Genomic DNA, 17,089 nt, shown 5'->3' with positions numbered 1-17,089 from the left:
ATCCCACGCTATCAGGGTTGACTAGCAGTCAGAGTAGCCCACCGACTTACAAGAGACGAAAAGCCAAGTCATATTCTAGCTGGACCCTCGAGCATTTCTGGATCACAGAGCTAGACAACACCTGGCGTCGAAAGGGTGGGCCACCAAAGAAGGATCGGCTCTTAGTCTGTAGGCAGTGCAGTTGGTCATCCAGGGATTCGGCACGCTATGGCTCCACTTCGAATTTGTTGGCCCATCTCCAGGCTAAGCACCGCATCAGTTCCGGATCAGACATCACGTCATCGTCAACTATCGGAACGACCCTGGACAGTTTTTTGACACCTGCAAAAGAAAGGGCGGGCCTTGAACAAATGCTGATACAATGGGTTGTCCAAACGAGACAGCCGTTTACGGTAGTGGAGCATCCGGCATTTAGGGCACTTTTTGAAGCGACAGGGGCTATATTACCCATCAAGACGGCCGACACTCTCTTCAACAGGATCAAGGAGGAATTTCGCAAAAACCGGACTTGCGTGAAAGAAGAATTAGCCAGTAGTAGTCGCACGCTTGCGCTGTCTCTTGATGTTTGGACATCGGAGAATCAGATAGCGATCATGGGCATCATTGGCCATTGGATCTCACCCGAGTTTGAGAAGCGGGAAGAGCTTCTGGAGTTTACTGACATATGTGGACCGCACTCTGGGGAGAACCTTGCGGAAATTGTGATTAGAATGCTTGAGGAACTAGACGTCGCGCCAAAGCTCCTCACAATTACGGGGGATAATGCTGCCAACAATGGAACTCTCTGCGACAGTCTTCACGCCGAGCTTCTCAAGAACTATGACGATAAAGACGACCAATTTCGCATCAGACCTCTTATGCGGTTTCGTGGACGGCAGAGCTTCATTCCTTGCCTTGCCCACGTCATAAATCTCATTTGCAGGGACGTACTCGCTTCCCTGAGGGCCGGCTCAGCTCGAGAGGCGAAGGCTATACTGGACGACATGGCCACACAAAGTAGCCCAACATTCACCTCTGCCCACAGCACGAAGGGAGCAATCATGAAGATCCGGCTGCTGACCCTATGGGTTGCCCGCAGTCCACAGCGCCGCCAAAATTGGAAAGATGTGTCACCAGCCAAGCAAGTGGGCTACGATGTTGACACTCGATGGAACTCAACCTATATCATGATAGCGGACGCCCTTCGGCTACAGAAGGAACTTGGACAATTTGTTCGGATGCATCCAGAAGTTCACGCCCTTCAACTAAACGAGAACGAATGGTCGATTCTTCAACAAGTAGCGAAGGTTCTTAAGCCATTCTGGGATCACACCAACTCCGTATCAAAATCTTGTCCCACGATTGTTGAGAGCTTGCCTATCTATTGGAGTCTAGACGACCTCCTTGACGAGGTTCAAAAAGCCGAAGGTGATTTTGAAGGTGTGGATACCGAGATCCGGGATGCGGTGGAAAGAGGAATCCAAAAGATGAACAAGTTTGCAAGGAAGATGGACACCAATCTTCTTTACTACGTGGCTTCCGTCCTAGACCCGCGTATTAAATCGTCTTTGATTGGATCGCAGATGAGCGAGCAAGATGCGGGACTGATCATCTCTCAAGTGCGGGAGTTCCTAAAGAGGGAGTATCCGCAGGAGTTGTCCATGTCGTGTGTAGTGGATCGCCCGCCGGAAATGTCCGAGACTATGTGGAGGACGCTGCGAAAAGTACAGCCATCACAGCGGACGCTTCTTTCAGACATTGATAGATATCTAGACGCGCCACCGGTGAGTTGGTCCCACCATATGATTGACGATGCAGACGAGGAATGGGTTCTCAAATGGTGGAAGGCGAATGTATTTAGCTTTCCACTCATGGCAAAGGCAGCCCGAGATTACCTGCCAATTCCATCAGCGGAGGTAGGGATTGAACGCGAGTTCAGCAATGCCAGGGATGTATTGGGGCTCAGGAGACACTGTCTAAATGCGGAGACTATGCGGTGGCTTATGCTACTGAAGGGACAGTATCAAAAATAGCGTTCCAAAAAAGTGATTGTGATAATATTAAGATTTATGGGAATGTAATATCTTAGAGATGGTGAACGCATTTGTTATAGAGTCTTAGGCACATGAAAATGGGTTCCTGTATTGAGACGTAACAACATGAACGGTAATGTATGCTCTCTCAGTATATGAATAAATATGATCATTCATGAATATTCATGAATAATGCAATATGAATAAGTCTCTTATTCATATTCATATTATGCAATTCATATTATTCATATTCGCAAATATTCATGAATATTCATGAATGATCATATTCCTTTCGGAGCCCTACTGTTACTAGCGGAAAGAGATGGGTCTAGTGCACCTGGCCTGCAACCATAAAGTACTTTATTCTTACCAGCATTACTTTAACCCCCAAGATGGCGACTGGGATCAGGCCTGAGAATAGTTAGTCTTTTTGCTGCATGGGAGTAGTTTTATTGGGGTTGCCTCACAATGCCCGTAGCCTCACGTGATATCGACACCGACACTACTGAGGGCCTCTTCCTCCTACAACTGCCTCACGAGAGTCAGTTCCTTACCTCTGCGGGTAGCTCGTCATCTCTCACGCAGTCAAGTCTTGATTTTGTCCCTCCCGCCTTCCCTCTGTATATAGAATTCACTACAATACAGACATATTGCCTCCCCACAAGGGAGCGCGAACGGCCCTATCTGACGCTACGGTCTACGACCGCAGCGACAGGTGACCCGTTATGGCCAAACTACACTCTTCTTGCTCCTCTTGACTGCGTGAGGTCACCAATAAAACACGCCCGAATCTTGGCTTGGCTCGAAAATGCAGGGCCCTCAGGGGTTTTGTATGGCAGTCAGGGTTTGTAACTAGATATGTGGCTTCAGTTGCGGTCGAAAGAGACCCTTTTCTGCTTTGAGGGGGCATTTTGTAACCCAATATTTAGACAGAGCCCGACAAGAGCCCTTGACGCCATCTGCCGTACAAATCATGTATTCTGCCGCTATGAGGGATTGCAAGACATGTTTCGGTCTCTCGACCAATAAGAGAATAAGCCAAAGGATTTTAAAGTTAGCCACTTTATTTTAAAATGGAAGAGGGTCAACTTTGTGACCTCAACAAGTCCAAACATGTCTTAAGTCGTATCAAGCTCCCTTTCTCTGGGGTATAAGAATCACCAAGTCCCTCCGTATAGTTTCCTTCTAATTCACAATCAACCAAACCATCCACGTTGAAAATGAAATTCTCCATCGCTGCTATCACCGGCTTCGTCAGCGCCATCAGCGCCGCCACCCTTCCCTCGGCCTTCACTCTGGTTGCTGAGGGCGGCAAGACCGTTCTGACAGACGGCCGTACGTTCAATTCGCCCCTTCAAAATTCCAAAATTGAAAGCCAGAATACTAACAATGGTGACCAGAGTACGCTTTCATCGGTGCCAACACCACTGACCACGAGATCCTGATCCGTAAGTCCATCAGCCAACCCGGGTTCCACTGCAAGCAATATCCTGACACACTTCTTCAGTCCGTGGCGGCAGCCCCAACGGTCTCGTCTCCTTCACCTCCAAGGACGGTGTCCCCACCGCTTTCCAGAACCTCTACATCGTCGAGGACTCCGTTTCTCCCCTCGGCCTGACCTTTCCCCACTCCAGTGCCGTTCCCCAGGGTGGCAACACCACCGGCTTCGGTGTTAACAACAGGGGCCTCTTCACCCACGGTGGCAAGGCTTGGTTCGCTGTTGACGGCTACGGCCAGAACCCTGTTCAGGAGATCTACTGGTACGGTGCTCACAACGCCGAGTACCGCTCCGAGCAGCTCTATGTTAAGGAGTTCAAGAACTACTCCGCTTAAATAAGTGCTGAGCAGCGCTAGCTTGAGTTAACGAGGGCTTTGGTGAAAGTTGCTTGTTTGTTTTGATGAAGTCTCTGTGATAAGAGGCTTCTTTCGCTCCTTCATGTTTTTTGCAATTGCACATACATGTATCATATATACCAATTCTAGCGACACCGAACTTGCAGAGTTCTGGAACCGTTTTATACTTCATCCTCATGCAGTTACCTGATCCTTCTACCTGTATAACTATGCCACAGCGTCAAGAGCTCATTTGATCATTGCCTTGATTGTGGTCTCAAAACTTTCCGGCTCACGCCCCAAAATTTTGCCAAGGGCAGGTGACACAACAGCAGTCTCGCCCAGTTTGATAGCCTCCCAGGCAGTAGCCCACTCCTTCGAAAGACTGGACGGGTGGTTCCAGTCATCGAGTACGCGAGTCAGTCGACCCCGAGATGATTCCAGTGCCTGCTCGAAAAAGCGCAGCCGAGATAGCTGCTTGTCGTGGCGCAGCTGAAGGCCGTCCCTTTCTTGAGTCAGGTGTGTGCTAGCTTCCTTCAAGATCTGATTGCTCTGCTCTAGGTTCTGGCCATCGATGTGTTTGGACACGCACGACTCCCATAGGCGTCGATACAGTCCGACAATTCGACCTGCTGGAAAGGCGGACTTGGGATCGTCGCGTTCGAGGTCTGCTAGCGCCTTCAAAATAGGTTGAAAGGGCTCAGTCGCCAAGGCAGGTCTTGTTTCTGCTTCCTGTTGCGAGGGAGAGAGCTGCGACGGTCAGCAAGAGCATTGGAAGCTGAGTCGCTTTACTTACCAGTGGAGGGACATGATCAGAAGCCTCCTGCGAATTCTCTTTTTCAGAAATGATTGGCAATGCACTGGGCTGTTGTTCTCCTTCTTTTTCCTGGTCTGGCGTGCTGTTAGGGGCATCCATCTTGATCGCAGGGGAAAGTCGAGTATCTGGGCAATAGTATGTCCACTAATTCTTGGAGCTTTTTATAGACTAGAAGACATCGGTGGCTAGGTACTCAGTCTCGTTTTCACCATAAAAGTCAATCAGCGTAGTCAGCTTTTCAATCTCAGCACTCTGTTAGCAGTCAGTTTAATGATGGTGCTGGTGATCAGTCTCGTGGTGTTGATGGTTGGTGAATGTGCCTCATATTAGTGGCTTCCGGTGATGAACGGTCCACGAGATATATATTCAATCACAACGCATTTTCCACATTCGTTTGAGAGCTCAGAAATCCCAAACGTAAATAGAGTAAAATCTAGAGGACAGAAAAAGAAAATCGAAAAAAATATATCTATCTCAACCAAGATCACAGGTTCAAAACCCCGTCAACAAGGACGGCCAAGCTTCAACGGGTGACGGGTTGAGTACCCGTGCCCGCGCGACCACGGCCTGACGCTTTCCGCAGCCTAGACGGGCAGAACCACACACAGCTCAGACAATCAACACTCAAGCAAGGCCAGAAAATTTTCATGTTCCTAGGATGAAAATGTGAGCGCTCTTGGTGAAATCAAAGAACGAACAGCTTCCATTGCCTCAGTATTAGGACCGTAGATTCAACAGTGAGCCAACGTTTCTTAACCGACTCACTTTGACTAATTCTCAACATGACCCTAGCATTTTTAGTCGGTGGGCATCTAACATGACACCAAAAATTCGGCTGCAAATAGTTGCGGTAGAACGAAGGCATGAATTGCAACAGACCTCACTTAGGATAGCGTCGTGTCCTTGAACGTTTGCTCTATAAGAGAGCACGTACGCGACGGGAGCCGAGAAACCTATAAATTCGCCCTCTCCCCCCGGCAATTTGTTCTACAACACTGTCACTTGCTGCGCAAAGTCGAGCAGGCCTTCGGTTCGAGGCACCTGATAAGTTCTTCCCTTCAACCCTACTGGAATTTCCACCACACTGACACCTATGGATACGTCGTGGGCCGACAAGCTTGAAAGGGCTTGTGAGAAAGTGATTCCCACCAGATCCAGTATGCCACATATACCAGCCGATCAAAGAAGCAGATTTGGGTTAGCTGGTCAAAGTATGCGAATATCTGTCCATCATAGCAGCGGACTACTGTCCCGCCCCTGAATATATCGATGCAAAAAGGGGATTTCTATTCAGGTATGTAGATTTCAGCGCGACCCTTTCCGAGACTGGACTGACTTCAAAGACGATATGAAACAACCAAATCCTTGCATTCCATCCAATGCACGACGCGCAAAGCCACGGAGCCCTTTCCCGTGTCTTCTTTCAGAACATGTGAGTCCTGCATTGTCTCGCCGATCGACAAGCTAATGATGGACAGGAAACCGTTGACAGTGCCCTAATGTGAGTCCGAACCAGCGGCGCCGTCAGTGCTCCGGGCAAGGTCATGGCTTACACACCATTTCTAGCCCTGCCACATCAAACCATGCAGCATGTCCTATGTGAAATACTGCAAATCAAAGGCGCGGGCCAACAACAGGACGCATAAGCTCGAGAACCTTGTTCTCTATGGTAAGGTGAGTGGATATCGCGGCTCTTGATGCGCCGGGTCCGATGATTTGTGCCAAGTCTGTGCCCCAGACACGAACACTACTGACATCTTCATGTCGTTGCAGGAGCAGCCCATCGCCAACCGCGCAAGGTCTCGTGGCGAGTTACCTATTCCGCCGACTCAGATAAGACCAAGGAGCCGACGCGCCATCGCGTCTTCCCCCTTCTCACCGCCTTTTCACACGACTTGAGTGCCTCAGCCTCTCGCCGCCTATGGGAAGCGGTCTCCCTTTACGACTGTACAATTTCTTGTCATGGGCGGGTTCGTCACGCGCATTGCCGTCTTGTGAACTTGCCCGTGCATCCAGCGCGGCTTCTCGAAGCGACAGCCGGAGAGTGCGACGAACATGGATACAACATGGCGTGTTGGTGACTGCATTGCAGAACAGAATTGGCAGTGATCTAGTTGGTAAGCTGGTATGATGACGATCCTAATTGACCATCTGTCTCAACCGTACACTCGGGGAATTCTTCATGAAGAACGTAAAGCACGACACCTCGTCCAACTGGATCAACAATTGCTGACTCGGGTCTCACAACAGGAGGCTCCCTCATATTCCCACACTCGAATTCGAAGCGATCAACTGTCTTGTCTGCTCAACCCTGCACCAACACCATCGCATGCTCTGTTTCTTCCTCATGACTACCGGTGGCATCGATGAGTCTCTCCCTCGACGTTCTAGTCGATTTGGTTCATCAGATCACGCGTTGGTATGGTTACCTGATGCAAGACCCCACAGAGCGCATAGCAGTGTCTGTCTCTCGGCATTTGAACACCTACATGGGATAGCCTACTTGCGGCTTGGATCCCCGGCGTCCAGTGGGTGGCCATCGTTGTTCTTGGATGGCGTCTAGCGTCTTTTGAGCCTAAAACCCCTAAGAAACCGGGAGAAGCCAACGCAGCCAATGCTTTGTCTAGCTAGAGCCATATTTTCGTACTGGCGAGGTTGTTAGTCGAGACTGCTTGCATGGAGAAGGTGAGGCAAAAATCCCGTCATTTCTAGCCAAATCAACTAACAATAGCCATGTCAGCTTCGAATCGATGGACAGGACCGCGGAGGACCCATGACCCAAGAACTACGTCTGATACAGCCCCTTGATCCCTCTTCCTCTCAGCGTTGCTGAGATCGTCGACATGTGCAAGCGAGCGGGAACAAGTCGGACATGCACGGAGCTGCATGCTATCAGGATTGTTTGTCTTTTCCCTGTTAAGCAGAAGTTTGGTTGATTTCATTCCTAAGCCTCTATTTTTCTATCCAAGCCCGTTCACTATGTGCAAAGCCCATACACTTTGAATGCCACAGCAGCTGGAGGTCAGTTAAGCTACCCAGTATCTTTCATCCATCGAGACTGTCGTCTAACATATCGAAATTGGCGGCGCAAGCAGGTCTTGCCAGCAAATCATCGATTTCTCTACATCTCTGAGCTCACTGTGCTTTGATCATCGATGATGTTTTTGTCATTGCGCCCAGGACGATATCTGGCATACCTCCGTTCGAGCAATTCACCGTGAAGGTGGGTTTGATGTCTGTAACAGCACCACCAGAGCCATTGGGTTGCAGTACCTCTTGGGCTCTCCCGTACAGCCTATACTTAATTTTCTACTCCTAGTAAGGCCTTGTGCCATATTTGCTCGGGGAGGAATTTCAGTGGATGCCTGCTAGGACCGCACGTGGATTAGAGCACCCCTGTGCGAATATCACCCGGTCTGGAGCGGCAATCGTGAAGAGATGTCTTTGGCAGGTCTGGTTTCAGGTGGCTTAAGTTGAACCCGGATCGGACTTCAACCGTGCTATATCAGCAGCGGAGCATGTTGTATCGCATGACTCAGGAATACGCCCCACAGAAGATAATGGCTGTTTCTCAATCGCTGTATTGGCGAGGACTGTGAGATCGTACTGGGGGCTCTGTTCTAGATATCTGCTCTGCAGAACGTTCTAGCATATACTCTCCTGCATCAGCCTTGCCCTTAATGAGTGTACTCTCGTCGAACCCCACCACATTTACGTTCTTCCCTGCCAACAATTTAGGGCTCCGAAGAGGAATAAGATGCCTTAACTCAAATCGCCAGTCTATGAACACCAGCAGACAGCTTAAAAAATTCATGCTATCTTCAGACGGATCACAAGGATTACGTGGATAAACGTTCAGGGTTGAGCTATCGTAAGCCAATCTGTATACACTAGCTATTGGCGGGAACGACGAATTCTACCTCATGGACGGCCGAGAATATGGTCTGAATCTCATAGCTTATGTTTCATGATTGAACTAAACCTAGGATTGAGTGATCTCGCCAAGCACGGCAGATGCAAATTGAGGTTCAGAGCTTAACGCCAGTACACCGATATATTTGATTAACACTTCTAGGCTGCCACTATTGACCATAGGCGGAGCGTCAGGTTTTCCTGAATTCAAGGATGACGCATCGATGGAGTCATAATAAAGATTAGCTTTGACAAAATTGTTTAAGGGGGTCTGGGATGTCTGAAAAACTGATTGGCCTCAGATTTGTGTCAGACAAGGTAGGGTGTAGATATTCGTGATTACCCAGTGAAGGCGTTCGTTCTGTGAACATCAATTTCTGAGCCAACAAACTGAGCCTCATAATGAGGGGAAGGAACAATGATGCTGTTCATGCATGCAACTGCAGGGCGCAATCTTGCTACGTGTTCTCTCGTTTGTGGCTTTGGTGTACATACGCGACATATGGAATGCAGATATAGAATAGTCAAGCTAGCATGTGTCGTTCTGGCCATGTCGCATCACCCGGGCCTGCTGAAAATTCCATTGCGAGGACCCCGAAATAAATTCTCTCAATTGAAAAGACAGATTAGCAGCTGAGGAGAGGAATCGATGCTACTGCGGGGCCCACTTTTTTAGCGGCAAATTCGCTATCAGACGGGAATTTCTTGAAATACAGATAGGGAAGAGCTCCAAGTTGAGGGACTAGCAGTTTCAGGGCGCCTTAAGGCACCCCCGGGAGGATTGGTAAAAGTAATATTCAGCTACCAAAAATAAGATGCCTAGAATCCGTGCCAATAATCGCCCTTTCCAGGCCGACGAAGGGGTGAGTTTTTGCCATGCTTTGTGGTGTTATGGTGTGGATGCAGCATATGTTTAGTCAGCTTCCTGGAAACCGATAGTTATCTGGGTCTCTATGACGGTTGAATAGGTAAAGCCTCCGGCACCTCTGAAACGCAGTGCTAGCACGGTTAGGGCGGCTACTTGAAAGTGTTTGATAATGTGCTACGCGTAAACCCCTGCCCTTCATTGATTGCGCACGGACATGATGCGGAACATATGCGGGAGTCTCGTGGCATGAGCTAATTGGCCCTCTGGATATAGCAAGGCGCCAGTTGAGCGGCAGGTTGTAGAGCCTCAACCGAACGGACATATATAAATGCTGGGTTTTGGAGTCGGTGGCATGAACCGTAGAGCATATACCGCCGAAAAAAATTACAACACCAACATAAAAGGTAACTATTAGTGCTACGCTACTCGTGTACGAAATCTCAAGCTTCCTTCTTAGAAACCATGTCCCAGCCTCGCCCTCTTCCTCCAGCTCGAATACTAGTACGGGGCCCCGTGGATGACGAATCGCAAATCGAGGTGGATCAACATATCCTGTCCAATGATCTCGAACATTCACAACGCTCAAGATATGCGCCGAATTGGATGACTGGGCCTTTTTATCTTCTTTCTCCAACACGATATTTTCTTAACAATCCCAAATCACCGCCCCTCGTCGATACGTTGTTGCTCCCATATGCAAACCCAGCCAGATACCGATCGAATGCGAATGGTGCACAAGATGGCCAGCCCCGTATTCAATCCCTCCATACATCTGAAAATCATAACGAGAACAGTATAGTCGACAAACGGGGTGAATGGGACCAGGGAGAAGGCAAAAAGGACAAGAAAAGCCTCAATACAACAACTTCCTCTACCTTTGATATCCGGACGAATGAACACAAGCACCGAATAGAAGACCTGAAAGAAAAGCTTAGATACATTTTTCCAGAAAATGGATCTGCTGTGGTTTTAATGTGCTGGGGCAAGCCGTCCTGTTGCACAATCTTGCCTGTGCGTGTCTCCAGTCCGGAAGATGAAGTAACTACATGGAGCGAGATCCAAAAAGCATGGTACGATCGCAAAGGGAATTGGAGAAAATTCATACCTGGATTGAGAGTCGCACAAGTTGACAGTGTCGAGATAAGATTGACGATATAATTCTTCCAAAGAACTTCACTCATTTATACAATAGCTCTCGATACTGGGACTAAAGGATACCATGAGAAGAGCGGAGGAATGCGAATATGTTGGAGCATTTTCCGAGACTGACATATCTTCGGAGAAGAGAAGACTGGAAAATATTATAGACAATTGTGATGCCACATTTGGCTGTGTTTACGATTGTTACACAGATACAGCAGAGTGTTATGACACGGAAGACTATACTTGCATGTGTTATGAGTGCTTTCCGGGCCTTGATGAGGCCGGCGCTTGCCCAGCTAAGATACAACATGATGCTAGACGGAAGCTTTCATTATTGTCAACACCTGCTACCATGAGACATGTCTTCTCCAGCCCGAGCCTTGCCGCATCGAATGACTTTCTCAAGAACGAGCACCTGGTATACAGCCACCGGTAAGCAAGTAAATCAAGAAATACGAGTTGGAATATACCCTGATCCATCTGTCACAGGGAGATATTGAGTTGTTTCAACACTTGGTACATTTCACACCGTCCGAGCCTGATAGAACTCCAATTCAGAGGTATCTTCATCAAGGAGGGTTGGACACTAGATAGGCGCCTGGTCTTTTTGCTTTTAGCAGCCACATCCTTATTGGTGGTCATAGCTGCTCACTTCATTTTCGGTTGGGATACGGCATGGACCGTAGGCGGCTTCTTCGTCGCCTTGCTTTCTCTTTGGACGTTAGCATCTTCTATAGTTGACTAAAATTCCGTGGACTTTACATCATAAGCTTTGGTCTATGGACTTGTCACTGAGCTTGAATTGACGTGCTTGTTTCTCTCTTTTTGACTATCCATCCAGCAGACGCTGACCTCATTTACGTAAACGTGACCTCACGTGGGGTCAGATATGATCCCAGGAACGTGGAGAATAAACGAAGATGCGGGGCCTTCTTTCATACGGGAAGGATGTCCAGGATTGCATTATCTTATTCAAGCTTTCCATGTGCTAGTTGACATTTATTGATGACCTCACGCAGTCAAGAGGAGCAAGAAGAGTGTAGTTTGGCCATAACGGGTCACCTGTCGCTGCGGTCGTAGACTGTAGTGTCAGATAGGGCCCGTTCGCGCTCCCTTGTAGGGAGGTAATATGTCTGTATTGTAGTGGATTCTATATACAGAGGGAAGGCGGGAGGGACAAAACCAAGGCTTGACTGCGTGAGAGATGACGAGCTACCCGCAGAGGCAAGCAACTGACTCTTGTGGGGCAGTTGTAAAGGAGGAAGAGGCCCTCAGTAATGTTGGTGTAGATATCACGTGAGGCTATGGGCATTGTGAGGCAACCCCAATAAAACTACTCCCTTTACGAGTCGCGTTGGCAGCGGCCTTCGGCCGCTGCTACGGGGCGCGGCGAGTAGGATGGTAGGGAGTTTCATTCTTGAAATATCGATGTTATGGGACTAAATAAAAGCTCTCAACGTAGGTTCTATATATGTGAATCTCGAACGTCGCCATGGTGGCTGCATAAAGGTCGAATTTCGCCCCATTATCTGCTGTCACAGAGGCAGTAGCAATTCGTGATAAACGACATTAATGGTGTCTTGCTCTATGTCATTTGGGTCTCGGAGAATACGGATGTCTACGGCAGAGCGGACGCGGGATAAGCTAGTGTAAAGTTGGCCATGGGCGAAGACGGGCAGGGTGAGATCTAGCACAACCCGGTCCAGGGTGAGTCCCTGGCAGCTGTTGAAGGTGGTGGCATAAGCTAGACGCAGGGGAAATTGCCGCCGTTGCACCGTCCAATTCGCGCGGTGAGGCCGAAACTCGAATGTGATCCGTGGCAGGTAGAACGTCGGCGACTCAGTGCCAGGCGTGCATGCTCGTTGCAGCAACCGTACCTGCACGACATTTGGTAGCAGATTAACCACCTGGACCCTCACGTTTTTGACCAAGTTTTTCTCGATGGAGAGATTCCGCATCACGCTAGCAACGGCGCCAATTTTGAGTGAGAGCTCATGCGGGGGGGTTCCGGGCTCGTTCAATACCGAGAGAAGATCCGCCTCTGCACCCGTGGGGAGATTGAAGGTGGAATCGTCTAGTTCTTTAATCGTATCATGACTGTAATAGGTCTCTGGCGCAGTGGAAGGTTAGCCAGAGGAGCATGAAGGGTGAGTTGCGTCAAGCGATTAGAATCATGTTACAGGGAATAGTCATTAGCAAAAATCGGAATACCTGCACGCCCCGGTAACCGTTCTAAGATGAGCTTATTAAACAGATCAACGCGCGCGTTAAACGGGCTAAGGAATGCGTGCTGGACAGCAGCGGCGGAGGTAGAGACGGAATCTTGTGGGAAGAGGAAGTCTACCGCAGCGTCAAGGTCGTCAAGATGCTGCAAGTGATGCAGTGGCACACTTGTCTCATAGGGGTGTACACCATCTCCTACCTGGTCCACCCATCTTGCGTATACCAGATCCCCGGCCTGTCGGACCGGGGTAGTCAGCCGCAGGACCTTAAAGTGGTTCCAGAGCGTGGAGGTGCGGATAGAGCTGTTGACAGTTGCTGTAGGCCCAGAACTTCTGCGGACGACTGGTGCCACCTGACGAAAGTCGCCTAGTCCAATGAAGAGTTTTCCTCCAAATGGCAGGTCATTCCTCATGATATCTTGAAGGAGCTGGTCTGCACACTCCACGACCGCCTTCTTCGCCATCGGCAGCTCCTCCCAGATCAGGAGCGAGGCCTGGCGTAGGAGCTCTGCACGACCTGACTGGGGGCTGACCTTAGACACCAAGCCCATGTCAGACTCCTGAACAGGAATGCCAAAGGCCGAGTGGGCCGGCCGACCCCGCTCGTAATGGATCACACTGAGGGCGGTGGTTCCAGTCACGCATACGATGCGCTCGTCTGCCCTAACGCGATCACACATGGCGCTCATCAAAAATGTCTTCCCGCGACCCGCACGGCCGTCGATGAAGTAGCAGCCGCCAATGTCCGATTGGTCTAGGAGATGATCGAAGATGCCTTTTTGATCCGAATTCATCCTACCGTAGGCCTCCTTATGCCTCCCGCGGATAGATACCAGTTGGGTCTGGAAGAAGGCAAGTTCCAAATCCACCTCCGCACAACGTTGAACGGGCTCCGGTAGGCCACACTGTGCCAAGGACGATCCCTGTGCTGAGAGATAGCGTGCCAGGTCCTGCAAGGCAAGGTCTGTGGCGTGGGCCGTAGGGTGACGTAGTCTATAGTCAGCATTGAGATCGCCGTGGAAGCGGGACCATAGTTCCACAGCTGGAAATGGAAGGTTAGACAGAAGCTGGGCAAAGAGAAAGCGGAGCTGGGACGGGCGGCTGTAGGCTGTGATCGCTTCATTCATCGCGTACACGGCCTCGTGGTTATCCTGGAAGAGTCCTAACTCAGTGGCAGCCTCCTGGTATGTGGGATAGCAGTGCCCCCGGATAGTGCGGACATCTTCGAAGCTGTTCGCTGGCCGCACCTGGAGCAGTGCGCGTAGGTAAAACGTTTCCTTCAGACGAAGTGGGACGGTCTGAAGTCGGGTGACAATAGGCTGGCTGACTCGACGGCGCAACACCTTTTGGCATGGTCCCTTTTCGGTGGTGACAGTAGCAATGAGGGTCTGACCTCTGTGTAGTGGAACATCCAGGGGCACCGTCTCTAGGTAGAAAAGGCTGAAGAACTCGGTATACTTCAAGCCTGAGAAGGTTTCTGTGGATGGGCGTTTGAAGTACCACAACAGGTCGCTCATCTCGGAGTAACCCGGTTGGTTTCGATCGTGCATCCTCCCTAAGTTCTTGCCTTCCAGATGGACAGAGAGGCAGCGGACACCAGGACGTTTGGAGACAGTATGGAAGTTGAGGATGCGGTAGACAGCCTCGGACGAAGAGAGGTAACGGGCGTTCATATCGTCTCTGAACTCATCTATTTGGTCGTCCTCATTGTCTGCCCGGGCATCGTGGAGGGCCCGAATACCAAAGCGCGCCCGATCGGGTCCTTTGAAGAGGTACTTAAACAGGTAAAGGAAGATCGTCGCTGTAGAGCACACGTCCGCATAGATATGGCAGTCGAGCAGGTGCACTAGGGCGGGTACAGGAGGAGTCACCCATCGATCTTCCTGCTTGCGTCGGCGGTAATGGACACGACCAAGATCATCCATGTCTGGTTGTTGATAGGTTGAGGGTACTCGTAAATGCAGCGGCCGTCTCGGTTACAGCGTGACGTGGACCGGTCCAAGTGGTTCTGTGAGTGCATATGGAATCTGCCGATCGCTGCATGTAGGGCAGGGTCCTCGTCCGGATCTGGTAACTCGGCGCAGATGAAGCCATCTAGTTGGCTCAAAGGTAATTCATGTTGGAGCTTAACGACCAGATGCGCGTGTGGTAGACCCCGTTTCTGGAACTCTGTAACGCATATCTCGTACAGGAGGCCTCCAAATTTCTCCCTCATAAAGGCCTTCAGCCCACAGAGTCGTCCGTGGAACGCACGGCACACCACCGCAGGGATGTCTGTGAAATGTTGGCCTGCGAGCAACTGGGACTGAATCTCGGGCCAGTTAGGGTTGGTCGTCATGGTGAGGAACAGTGACGGCTTGGCCAGCTGTCGCGCGATCGCGAGGGAGTCAGCCACCTGGTCCGAAGCCCAGGCCCGGGACCCCATGAAACCGGCAGGGATTTTGTTCTCGAAGAGATCGGGGATGTCAGGATTTGGAGCCTCATCCATGGCAGCAGCTTGCAAGCGTCGGCCCCGTTTGAGATAGTGCAGGCGCTCCTCCTCCGTCCGCGAGAACATGTCCACAGCATATTCACACGCCAAACGGCCATAGATCCGCATGCGTGGCTCGCCCAGGAACAGGTGGCGGTACCATTGGATCAGCGTGCAAGGTATGTTTTTCCGGGACTCGTCGAGAAAGCCCCAACCTCGCGTGCCATGTGGAAAGAGAAGTGGATATTGTAGCGGCTCGTACTGGCAAGACAGGGTCGGAACGAACCGTGGCTGCAGGCCACCTTTTCTGTAAAAGACGACCTGTCGCGGGGCTACGCGGCGGAGATTTTCCGCAGTGATAACTGCAGCGAGCTCACCATCCGCAGGCGGGATAGAGAGCTCAACAGCGAGGGCGACTGTTTGGTCCGGGACCTGACTGACGGCGTGCCGCAAGGTCCGCACATAGGGATTAACCAGACTGAGAAAATCGCGTATCCCATGTAGAATGTCATTAGGGATGTCATAATGCCTTGCCCGTAGACCTCGTTCGGACTCGTCATAAAGAAGCCAGTGCATGCTGTGACCCGTATCCGCGACATCCAGCAAACGGTGGTAGATCCGGCCTTCTAGGACCACGTTCGCCTGACCTTGGAATCGAACGAATTGGCCAGTGGTGCCGATGGCGGAGAAGACAAACAGGTTATGGAGCCGACGGCTCATGGCAGACACACGGCCTTGATACCGGTCCAGGAGAGACTGCACAGCTGGCGTGAATGGTGGTAGGTGAGGTAGGCGTCTGCGGCCTCGCCGACAGCACCAGCCATCAGCCTCAGTGGAAAGAAGGAGCACACCGCAGAAGGAGCAGTCCCTTGACCAGTCCTGAGAGAAGGGCCGGACTGCAGCCTGGGCAAGGAGTTTCCACCATACAGGTTGCACTGGAATAATAGGCGGTTGACGGATATAAGGAAGCAGGGCTCCCCTTGCGCGTCAGGGTTAACCGAAGCACGTACAGGCAGCGGACGATGCCGCCGCCGCCGCATTCGAGCTTTATGGCGGCAGTCATCACAGACCCTATACCGAGCAGATTGCCAAGGTCGCGCACAGCCCGAACAGAGCACACGCTGTTCAGAAAGGGTGGCGTCTGTAAACGACGGACGAACAGTAGGAGCAGCAGGAAGAGAAGACGGCACCGCGGTGGGAGCTTGGATTTTGGACGTGGACAGCCGGAATCGTTGCAGCTCCCGACAGCGAGAGCAAGTTTTATATCGACTGGGCTGCCAAGGACGGGCGCAGCGAGAACATAACACCCGCTCCCCTGATGCGGACGCCATCCGCAGTCAGAAGCATGGCGGGTCGAAGGCGTAGAGGACCTTCCCGGACGGGCAGCAAAAGGGTCGTTGAAGCCAGGCGCGGCATGTTCTCTGTAGAAACGGTGAAATGCTGGCGGGTGAGGCCCAACGGCACATGCGGCTCGTCGGGCCGCAGGGCAGGAGAGGGATCCCTAGGCACGACCACAGACCGCCGCTCTACGCCCACCAGCAATGCGAGACGGCGGCAGTGGCATGAATCACCCATGGGCCATGGAGCAGCGCAACACGCCCACGCGAACACGCGACGGAGGTGGCACGTCCTCACGTGAGGCGAACACTGCAGGGGGTCACATGGGGTCCAACAATCTATATAAGTTTCTTATTCCTTTCGGAGCCCTACCCCGGTCGCATATCTCCATCTCCATCAATTTCACTATCCTCTGTTGAAGAAGCCCAGTTGAATCCAATCTCCTGGTTTGATCGAACCATGAGGGTCGAAGGT

At 51.0% G+C, this 17,089-nt stretch overlaps 3 protein-coding genes across 3 annotated transcripts; 1 reads left to right on the top strand and 2 right to left on the bottom strand.

The window, feature by feature from the left end:
- Positions 1-3,232: 3,232 nt before the first annotated feature.
- On the top strand, positions 3,233-3,845 carry N7446_012691 (uncharacterized protein; the record flags this gene model as incomplete). The annotated part of the gene is made up of 3 exons (XM_058521433.1): positions 3,233-3,347; positions 3,413-3,460; positions 3,520-3,845. The coding sequence occupies 3 exons, from the start codon at positions 3,233-3,235 to the stop codon at positions 3,843-3,845; spliced, it is 489 nt and encodes a 162-aa protein (XP_058366799.1).
- An 8,275-nt stretch (positions 3,846-12,120) lies between these two features.
- Positions 12,121-15,997, bottom strand: N7446_012690 (uncharacterized protein; the record flags this gene model as incomplete). The annotated part of the gene is made up of 3 exons (XM_058521432.1): positions 12,121-12,695; positions 12,797-14,734; positions 14,788-15,997. 3 exons carry the CDS (start codon positions 15,995-15,997, stop codon positions 12,121-12,123), a joined length of 3,723 nt encoding a protein of 1,240 aa, XP_058366798.1.
- Positions 15,998-16,537: 540 nt separating this feature from the next.
- N7446_012689 (uncharacterized protein) lies at positions 16,538-16,852 on the bottom strand (the record flags this gene model as incomplete). Its single annotated transcript, XM_058521431.1, has 1 exon — positions 16,538-16,852. The coding sequence occupies one exon, from the start codon at positions 16,850-16,852 to the stop codon at positions 16,538-16,540; it is 315 nt and encodes a 104-aa protein (XP_058366797.1).
- Positions 16,853-17,089: the final 237 nt, after the last annotated feature.

This window comes from Penicillium canescens (genome assembly GCF_028828765.1).
Source record: "Penicillium canescens strain IBT 15451 chromosome Unknown utg000010l_segment0_segment0, whole genome shotgun sequence".
Lineage (NCBI taxonomy): Eukaryota > Fungi > Ascomycota > Eurotiomycetes > Eurotiales > Aspergillaceae > Penicillium > Penicillium canescens.
The sequence above is the reverse complement of the archived record's forward strand: the minus strand, read 5'-3'. Positions and strand labels throughout refer to the sequence as shown.